General features: G+C 36.5%; 1 protein-coding gene across 1 annotated transcript; it reads left to right on the top strand.

The window, feature by feature from the left end:
• The first annotated feature begins 1955 nt into the window (after positions 1–1955).
• On the top strand, positions 1956–2611 carry LOC138887959 (uncharacterized). Its single transcript, XM_070169752.1, has 2 exons — positions 1956–2139; positions 2232–2611. The coding sequence occupies exons 1-2, from the start codon at positions 1956–1958 to the stop codon at positions 2609–2611; spliced, it is 564 nt and encodes a 187-aa protein (XP_070025853.1).
• Positions 2612–10528: the final 7917 nt, after the last annotated feature.

The following is a 10528-nucleotide window of genomic DNA, read 5'->3' as shown; positions in this document are numbered from 1 at the left end:
GTTGACAACCTTTCTCTTGCTCCTATTAGAAGTAGGAGAGGAGGAAGGCTTCGTAGTTTAGGGTCTTCTTCATCACGAATCCCCTCTTTTCCTTCATCGAGTTCTACTCCTCCGTCTAGAACTAGAGGTTCCCTTTCTCAAAGGTCTTCTTCTAGAGGTAAAGAACCCTCTGAACCTCTTCGTGAACCTTTAGTAGAGGAAATAGTCCCTGCGGAACTATCTTTCTACAGTGATAAAGAATCCCTTAGAAACCAATTGTCCTCTTTAGATCGTGCTGATACTTATCCGAATCAAATCACTGAAGGTCTGATTTCAATAGTTCATAGAGATTGCCGTTGGGGCCATGACTTTCCCATTATAATCCCTAATGCGAACCAAAGAATCACCTCCTACTTAACTGGATTTTCTTTTGTTTATACTTACCCTTTCACATTGGGTTTTAAGCCTGCTATTGACCCTGTTATACTTGAATTTTGTCGTTTTTTCGATGTTTGCTTAAGTCAAATTGGCCCTATTGTATGGAGGGCTATTGCTTGTTTGAGGCATTTGACCAACATGGCTGGCGTGCCTTTACTTTCTCTCATTTAATCCACCTCTATTCTCCTAAGCTCTTTCGCCAAGGAGTTTTTACTCTAGTGGCAAGAAGCAAAATAGTTCTGGTCAGTCCAGAAGATGACAAAGACCGTGGCTGGTACGCCCGGTTTGTTGTTGCCCCCACTGTTGGTTTAGTGGGTGATGAAAATGTTCCCTTCCCTGAGAAGTGGAATTTTGCATGTGAGTTTTCTTTTTAATAACTTTCTCGTATCTTTTTTCCTCAATTTTGATGATCATTATTTTAATTTTCCTTTTCTTTTCCAGCAACCATAGGAGTTGTTGATGAAATTTCCAATTTTCGTGGTTGGGTAGGAAAATTATTACATACCACTCTGATGGACGGTAGATCTTGGAAAAATCTTTCTTATTCTTTTGGCTGGAAAGTGAAAACAAACGGTAAGAGTTTTTCTTATTTTACTCATTGTTTTCTTTAGAAATTATTTTGATCCTTCTTTTTGTCAGGATTTCGCATTCGAGGCTTAAGTGCTGAGGCCGTCACAGCTTCCAGAATTTCTATGGAAAGGGCCCAAGAGATAATTTTGGGTTCTTCATCAAAAAGGAAAGCTCATGTTGATCAAGACTCTGGGAAGGAAGAATAACAAGATGAGAGCTCTTTGATAAAAAGGCCAAGGGCTAGAAGAAGAATTATTTCAGATGATGAAGCATCTCCCCCTCATTCTATTCCTTCCACCGAGCTTGTTGATGCCTCGTTGGTGGTTTCTGATGATGATACTCCGCTGCTGCTCATGTTTCTACTGAACAACTTTTTGCCCGCGGGTTTGGTAGTGAAAGGTTTGGGCCAATTTCTGATGTAGAACCCCTTGCTTCTTTTTCTACACCCGTTCCTTTGATACCCTCTTTGCTAGTCGTGTCTGTTACCGTTGCTGCTCCTCCCCAGGTTGTTTCTACTCCCCAGGCTATTTTTACTCCTTCTACAGTTCCTCCTTCTTTAGTTCCTACTTCAACTATCCATCATACTGAGGTTGGTTCCTCAAGTAGAGGTGAAGCTATGAGGCAAGTTACCATTGAAGTTACTGCTGAGGGTAACCTTTTGAGGAAATCAGGTCGAGCTGACGTGTGGTTGAAACCTTTGATTGGTCCAGTTGAAAGAGCTAAACTTGATGGCCATAGTTCCTTGACTTTGATGAACGATATAGTGCATGCTTCTTTAAAGGTATCTTTTTTTCAAACTTTACTTTACCTTTTTTCTATTTTCAGGGTTCTCATCTTTTCCCTTTTTTTAGGTCAAATTAATTGGCACGGAGATGATGAAGAGGGTTTTCCTCTCAGAGTAATTAGCGCGTGACTACCAAGTGGAGGCGTATAATTGGAAGGAACAGTTTGAAAGTCTTCAAATCGACATGGAAATATTAGAAGAGAATAAATGTACCTTAGAGCGGCAGGTAAGGGTTTTAACTTCAGAGTTGGCGGTTGAAAAGGCTTTATCCAATCAAGCAGGTAAAGAGAAGAATCTTCTTGAAACCTCTTTTGCCGAGCAACTCTCCAAGACAAGTGAAGAGATCAGAGAGTTGAAGGCTCTCTTAGGTAAGAAAGAAGCATATGCTAGTGAATCGTGTAGACTCTGACTCAAACTCAAGAAGACCTCCGGGTATCTTCTGATAAAGTTCGTTCCTTAGAAAGTTCACATGCTTCTCTTCAAACTTCTTATGATTCTGCCTTGGCTGAGAATGAGAAGCTAAAAAATGAAGTTGCTGACTGGGAAAGAGATTACGAGATTCTTGAAAATAAAACCGCAATTAAAGTGAGTTGCGCATTTTTAAATTCTCGCCATAATATCCTTGTTGAAGTTAGCCAGGAGAATTTTAACTTGGAATCTGAGTTAGCCAAAATCAAAGAGACTATTGAAAAGACTCAGCAGAGCCAAGACTTTCTTTCTCCCATGGCTGAAGCTTCTAGCGATGTTGAAGATGATATGGGTACCCCAATTCCTTCAAGTCAAAGTGAGCCTGGTGCTGCTGAAGACCTTGCTTTGGTTCCTTCTTCAACTCCTCAGTGACAAGTCAATGATGTGTGACTTTTTTTTTTTCTTTTTCTTTGGTGGAATGTAGTTGCAACCCTTGGTCTTTTTTGAGGGTTTAAAAGCATTAAGTCCCCAGACCTTTTTCGGGGCATTTTGTATAAGCAACTCTTAGTTTATGACTAAGTTCACACTTAGTCTAAACTTTTTAATATTAAGAAGTTTTCGTAGCTATTTTTGAACTTCTGTCTTGCCTTTATATTTAAAGACTTATTCGATAATTTGCACTTTTATTTTGTAAAATGCTTTCTTAATTCCATGAATGTTTTAAATCAATCATGAATTTTATAAAAGAGGACCCTTTTATATTCGACACTTAATGAAGAAGACGTTTCAGCTTCATAATGGTGTTAATGTATGATAAAAAAAATAGGAATACACATGTTTTTTGGAATAACCTCGACAAGTTTTTATTTGAACTTTGTCAATTTCTACCTTACATGTATTTAAGTAACTTCTATAACTTTTTCGTAACTATTTTCCTTACAACAAATTTCAAAAAAGAAAATAACACACAGGTTTTTATTTATAACCCGTTTCACTATATTGCCTTTAATCTAACTATAATAAGGTTTTTCTTTGGCCTTAGCTTGTAACTTTGCTCTGCACTTAACTCATTCAATGAGTAAACTTTTCAGGCTTGAACTTTGATTATCTCCCAATCTTTTTTGCCTTCTTTATACATATGTCCATGTATATTATATAGTCCCCCAAGTGTTTGAGCTTTGAAGTATGAAGTCTCGAGCACTTGATTACTCCTCTTACTCGGTCCTTTTCCTGTAACGGAATAAAACATACGGGACTCAGAGGTACGATAATAGATGAAGATTGCTTAACACGTATCAATTTCTATTAGAATAGGTGTAACCCTAGACCGGGAATTTTAATTTATTCCACATGCCTTGCAGGTCGTGATTCATCATTTAGTACGGGTTAGCTTTTTGCCTATCATCTAAAATCGTTAGTAAAATTTTAACAAATCAAAAAAAGAATTTTAAATTGAGGATACGTGACCGTGGGTACTCCTTAGCAATAGTATCTCTTCAGGTGAACGACATTCCAATGTGAAGGTAATATCTTGCCATCCATTGTTTCCAGCTCGTATGCTCCTTTCCCTGCAATACTATGAACCTTGTAGGGTCTTTCCCAGGTTGGACTTAATTTACCCGCATTGGCCGCTTCGTGGATTGAAAAACTTTCTTGAGTACGAAGTCCCCAATCTTGAAGTATCTTAATCGTGCTCTTCGATTGTAGTATCGTTCCATGACTTGCTTTTGTGCTGCCATTCTTATTAGTGCAACTTCCCTTTTTCCTTCAAGTAAATCAAGGTTTATGCGCATTTCTTCTTCATTGGATTCTTCTAACATTTGCGTATACCTCACACTTGGCTCCCCTATTTCAACTGGAATTAAAGCTTCAGCTCCATATACTAATGAGAATGGTGTTTCTCCCGTGCTTGTTTTCGTTGTCGTGCGGTATGCCCATAAAACACCAGGTAACAATTCTGGCCAATTGCCTTTAGCTTCTTCTAATTGCTTCTTCAAATTGTTAACAATAACTTTATTTGTTGATTTAGCTTGTCCGTTACCCACCGGATGATAAGGCGTAGATGTAATCCTTTTGATTTGCCAACTTTGAAAAAAATATGTGATTTGTGCGCCTATAAATTGCGGGCCATTATCACACACGATTTCCTTTAGTACACTAAATCGATATATGATATTTCTCCAAATGAAATCTCTAACCTCTTTTTCTCGCACCTGTTTGAATGCTCCTGCTTCCACCCATTTAGTAAAATAATCAGTTAGTACAAGCAAGAATTTTACCTGTCCTTTTGCTTGTGGTAGTGGACCCATGATATCCACCCCCATTTCATAAAAGGCCACGGTGCAATGACCAGATGTAATAACTCCGCTGGTCTATGCATGTTATTACCGTATCTTTGGCATTTATCACATTTAGCCACGAAATTTTCCGCTTCTTCCATTTTAGGCCAATAATAACCTGCCCTAATCATGGTTCTTACCAGTGATCTTCCTCCGGCGTGATCCAACAATGCCCCTCGTATATTTCTCTCATTACATATTCCGTCTGAGAAGGCCCAAGGCATCTTGCTAAGGGACCACCGAACATTTTTAGATAAAGATTGCCTTGCTTTAAACAATATCGAGCAACCTTTTTTCGAAGCGCGTGAGATTTCTTCTTGTCTTCAGGGAAGGTACCATACTGCAAAAAAGCAACAATCTCATTCCTCCAATCCCAGGTTAAGTTATTAAAATTTACCTCATTTTTGTCTGGATCGAGTACTGAATGAAACAAATCAATTATGGAAGCATTTTCATTGCTTGCCACGTCTACCACAGATGCGAGATTGGCTAGGGCATCTGCCTTGACATTTTCATCTCTTGGTATATGCGTGACCTTCCAGGTTTGAAATTGCATAATCAAATCCCGTACCTTCTCTAAATACTGTTGCATTCGTGCTTCCCTGGCTGTATAAGTCCCCAGCATTTGGTTAACTACAAGCTGCGAATTGCTTTTGATTACAATCTGATTAATGCCGAGTTCCAGTGCCAGTTCTAAACCTGCAATCACATCTTCATACTCTTCCTCATTGCTAGTTATAGAATGACATTTAATGGTTTGTCGAATGGTTTCACTCGTAGGTGGTAACAAAACAATTCCTAAGCCTGCCCCCTTTACATTAGATGAGCCATCAGTAAATAAGATCCAAATTCCTGTATTAGATCTGTTGAACACCTGTAATTCTTTTTCTGCTTCTAATTGCATTCCTTGGCTAAAATCAGCCACAAAATCTGCTAACACTTGAGATTTTACCGCAGTTCTAGGCTGGTATGTGATGTCATATTCGCTTAATTCTATAGACTATTTGGCTAACCTACTTGAAAATTCATGCTTGTGTAATATATTGCGTAATGGATAAGCAGTTACTACGGCAATAGGGTGACATTGAAAATAAGGCCTTAGTTTTCTAGATGTCATGATTAGTGCAAGTGCAAGCTTTTCTAATTGAGGATACCGCATCTACGCATCTAATAATGATTTGCTGACATAATAAATTGGAGATTGTTTACCTTGGTCTTCACGAACTAAAACAGCACTTACTGCTACTTCGGAGACAGCAAGATAAACGAGCAATTTTTCCCCAATATTTGGTTTTGCGAGCAACGACAGATTTGACAGGTATGTCTTCAAGTTTTTGAGTGCTTGTTGACACTCCTCAATCCATTCGAACTGATCTTGCTTTTTAAGAGCTGAAAAGAATTTAAAACACATTTCTGATGATTGTCGCCCCCCCTTTTTCTCGAGCGAAATCAGGTTCATGACATTTGGGAGGACAATTCATTCCCTTTCGGAAATTGGGTTTGAATTTGAAGAGTCTCCACCTAATGATTAAGGTGCATTACGACACCAAAAGGGTTTGCTCTGAGTAACCAGAGATAGGGTAAGGGCTTGAAATTATCCCAAGGGAAAGGTGATAGGCACCCCTCAAGATCCACTAGTGTGGTTCTCGGCCAGACTATTGTTATGAACTTAGGTGCAAATAACATGTAAACAAATAAAGGTTCAAATAAGAGGGGATTTTCACATAAGGGTTTATAAACAAATAAAGTTGGAAAGAACTAAAAGAAAGCTGATTTTTCTTAAAAAAGAGTTTGAAATCTTTAGAAGAAACAAAGGGAAAGGGGAGTCCTGGGTTTATTAATAATATGGATCACCCCACACAACATCCGGTAATCACTCCTCAGTGAGGGGCGACACGTGATGTTATCGCATGGTCATCATATCCATATCTACCCTTTCCCACCCCGTTAAGGTATTAAACCGCAGAATGGTATCGTTTACTTATTGCATACTATTACTCGTCCCAATCCTATCAGTACCAGAGGTATTTAAGACTACTAATCCTAAAAGGGAGGGATATTTGGCTTATTTGTAGTTTCAAAGGCAGAATTCTAAGGCGACATACAAAAACATGTATAGCAAGTTGGGGAGGAGCACATAACAAGTAAAAAAGTCTCAGATATACCTCCTTCAATAAAAGAAGCACGTAGTTAGCATGACTTACACATACTGTTTAGGGTCTGATTAAAAACTTAAAAGCTGAGGCAGACTGATTTATTACATAATTCGAATAAGAAACCCGAATCAGGCCTACCTGCTGGTTGTAATTAATAAAAACAGATTCTATTTGTAATTTTCACCCTAAAACTTGCCTAAGTGTTGGACAAGGATCCTATAAACATGGTGTCTAATGAATTTAGAAAGCATTGAAATAAACTGAATGCGTACTGGTTAAGAAAGATTGCTAGATTATTAAAGAAAGATAAGTTTTTAGCAAAAGGGTTATAAGTTCTGCAGATGATGACACGTCGTTATTACTGGTTTTAGCCTTATAAGTGAATGAAGCAATTCAGATTCGATTAATAATTCCTATAGACATGCTTTCTGTGCATTGTCGATTTTAAAACCTTTTATAGACATGGTAAAGAATGCAGAAACCTTATAGACATGATATCTAGATGCAAATTTTTTGTTTAATACCTATGAACATGATTTCTAGATGAAGAACGGATATATGGGATATAGAAGGACCTATAGGCATATTTCTCTATATGCATATGCAGAATTCAGATTTCCAAGTACTTATAGGCATGATTTCTATATGAGAGCATGCAAAGTTCAGAAATACTTATAGACATGACATCTATGTGAGAAAATCAGAATACCTATAGGCAGGATATCTATGTGAGAATGCAGAATTTCAGAAATACCTATAGGCAGGATATCTACCCTTTGCATAGTTACCCCTCCTTTCTTCACTAGCCATCCCCAAGAAATTATTACAAATTATTACAACCCAGAAAAAAGTAAAAGAATACATTAGAAAATTGAAAAGTACAACCAAGGAGAGCCTGATTCAGGCTTCATTTCTGAAATATGAGGTAAACCAACTCCAAGAGATTATGATCCAAAGCCTTTCTCCCATTTGGATGTGTCAAAGTTCCCTAAGAGCCTCAAAGGGGACTCTGGGCAATGCTCACACCCAAATACATTATCAGATTAGGACAAGTGCAGTTCGAAAGGGCCAGCCCTCAAGTGTCCAAGTTTAGAGGGAGCTCAAGGTCCCAAGGCAAAGCTCACAAGGGATGGGGGCAGAACTTAAGGACTAAGAGAGTGTGCAAGTGCAGAAAAAGAATTCTGAAAGGAGGAAAAGGGAAAGGGAAACAACTACAAATAATTACACATAGGGGTACAGGGGGAATAAGGAAGTTGAAAAGACTAGGCAAGCTGTGGGTATACCCAGCAATGGAGAGTGCTGATACACCCAGAAGCCTACTAGAACACATTATTAGAGGCTAGGATCCCGAGGGATCAAGTTTAGTTCATGGACAATAATTTTAATATTGTCATGCCTTAAACCATAGCTCAAACACATAGGGGCAGGGGTTTTGGGATTCATAATAGGAGCAGGTAGATAGAAATCAGCATGCTAATTCAAGTACAGAAACAGTAAGTAGACATGGATACAAAAGCAGTAAATAAACACATTGTTGTGGTTCTAAAGCTTAAATAAGGACATACCAGTTTCAAATAAACAAATAGAGAAAAGTAGTAGGTCTTGTAAACAGGCCACGGTGCAGACAAGAGAGAATACTATTGTGTATGAATGTGAGTTCAGAAAGATTGTGAATGACTGATGGTGTGTTTGTGAAAGAGTCGTTCATTTATAGTGTGAAAATCAGGTATAAATAAGGTAAGGAAACAGTTAAGAAACTGATTATCAATTAAGAATCAATCACACGAGACTTCCTTTAATTAAGAAATTCAGATTCAAACAGGAAAACTACTTAAGGGAAGAAGTCCAATAAACCTTTTGTGCAAAGCATGCAATTAGGGGCAAATACATAAAAGTTATTTAAGGAACAAAATTTTGAAATACACGGTTGTACAAATAAGGTAAAAAAATCAATTAGTAGCCAGTAAATCAAGAGTCAGAGATTTTGTAATTATTGGTCTATGAATGAACCAAGTCAGAAAAGCTGAGAAAGGTTTAACTTAAGTCGAATTACAGGGAAATCAACAAACAATGGAAAGAAATCAATTAGACCTATTAAGAAGGAAGTCTGAAACTAATCACGATTTGAAAGCCATTTTAGAGGGAAGTTCATCACATATAAAGAGCATACAAACATGCTAAGCTGAAAAAAGATGTCGTGTCATTGCAAAATCAGTAGATATTAGGCTACAGAAACATGGTTGTCACATAGGTTAGCAATGTAGAAGAGAAGTAGCAAAAAGATCCAGGGTAAAGCAAAAGTCAGAATCATATAAAAAACAAGGATTTCAAAACTCAGTTCAGAGACTCGAAACTGGTCTGAAAGAGTTTAGGGTTTTTGAAATAAAACCAGTTTAGGCAAATCACATGGTCAATGGTTTCCAAACTAGGACGAACCCCAAATTCTAGGGTTTCTACCATCAATATAGTGTAGAGATGAGAGGACAAGTAATTGAGTCGGAACAAGTTCAGAGGTCTCAGAAAAGAACTGAAACCTTTAACATGTTCCTTTCAGCAACAGAAACTTATGAAAAACATGGCAGAAGAGTAGCATACGAAACATAGCAGAAGAGTTCAAAGAAAACATGGTAGAAGAAACTGTACGAACATACTAGAGAAACTGACAAGAACAGTAGGAGAAACACATTAAGACATATTAGAAGAAACTTAACTAGAACATAGTGTAGAAAACTTAATAAGACACACTCAAGAACACAGTAGAGGAAAATATAGTAGAGAAAACACACAAGAACATAATAGAGGAAAATATAGTAGAGAAAGCATACAAGAACCCAATAGAGGAAAATATAGTAGAAGAAACATACAAAAGAAAGAGAAAATCAGAGAAACATCTAAATATCTCAGAAAAACCGTAGATCGGAAAAAGAAATGGTTTTGAAAAAAATAAATTGTTTTGGCCCAAATTCAATTCTTTCTCATTGAACAAAAATAAAAATACTAACAAAACATATTAGTTAATGTTAGTTAACAAGAAGAAACTATTAAAGTGAAGTATATATTAAAATAAAAATATTTTTGGTATTTTTTTAAATGTTATAAAAAAGGAAGAGAAAACTATGTTAAAGTCATGGTAAAAATTAAAATATTACCATTATAAAATACTAATAATCTTAAACAAAATATATATATATATATATATATATATATAATAAGAGAAGAATTATTTAAAAAAACTATTTTTGCGTTTTTAAATTTATATTTTAAAATTAAAACTGAAGATAAAAATGTACTGAAATTCTATAAAATCAAATAGATACTAAAAATACGACGAATACTTAAAATAACCTTTAAAAATCGTGCGGGTCAAAAATTACGTGCTTACAAGAAGCGCATCCAAGAACACGAGGAGCGCATCCAAGAACACAAGAAGGCTTCTAAAAGGAAAAAGAAAAACAACACTACCCTCCTAGAGGAAGACAAAATTGATGTAGCGGTTTCTCAGTTCTACTGTTAAGGAGTTCAAAGATCTTTGAAAACAACTCTTCACCGCTCAAAAAGAGATTCTTCAATTTTGTCAAATTTCAATTCTGGGAAAAGAAATTTTTAGTGGTGCAAATTTCAAGGATAAAGCACTTTTATAATTTCTTCAAATTAGATACATTAATAGAAAAAATAAGTGGATAAACCTAGTATTGTTAGATTCAAATTATAGGCTTGATAAAATTAGCCTCTTAAACCCAAATTTTAATAAATGACTTGAATTTATACAATACAATTTTTATATGGACATATTTATAATACTAGTATTCGAGCCATCTTGAATGCATCTATACTATTTAGAGAAACTTATGTAA

Source organism: Nicotiana sylvestris, chromosome 3 (genome assembly GCF_000393655.2).
Source record: "Nicotiana sylvestris chromosome 3, ASM39365v2, whole genome shotgun sequence".
Lineage (NCBI taxonomy): Eukaryota > Viridiplantae > Streptophyta > Magnoliopsida > Solanales > Solanaceae > Nicotiana > Nicotiana sylvestris.
The sequence above is the reverse complement of the archived record's forward strand: the minus strand, read 5'-3'. Positions and strand labels throughout refer to the sequence as shown.

What these genes read in the sequence shown, in the direction of transcription:
- LOC138887959 (XM_070169752.1), top strand. Translation starts at nt 1,956, where the DNA reads ATGGAAATATTAGAAGAGAATAAATGTACCTTAGAGCGGCAGGTAAGG. An exon ending in AGAGTTGAAGGCTCTCTTAG is followed by an intron (nt 2,140 to 2,231) that starts GTAAGAAAGAAG and finishes TTCGTTCCTTAG; the next exon opens with AAAGTTCACATGCTTCTCTT.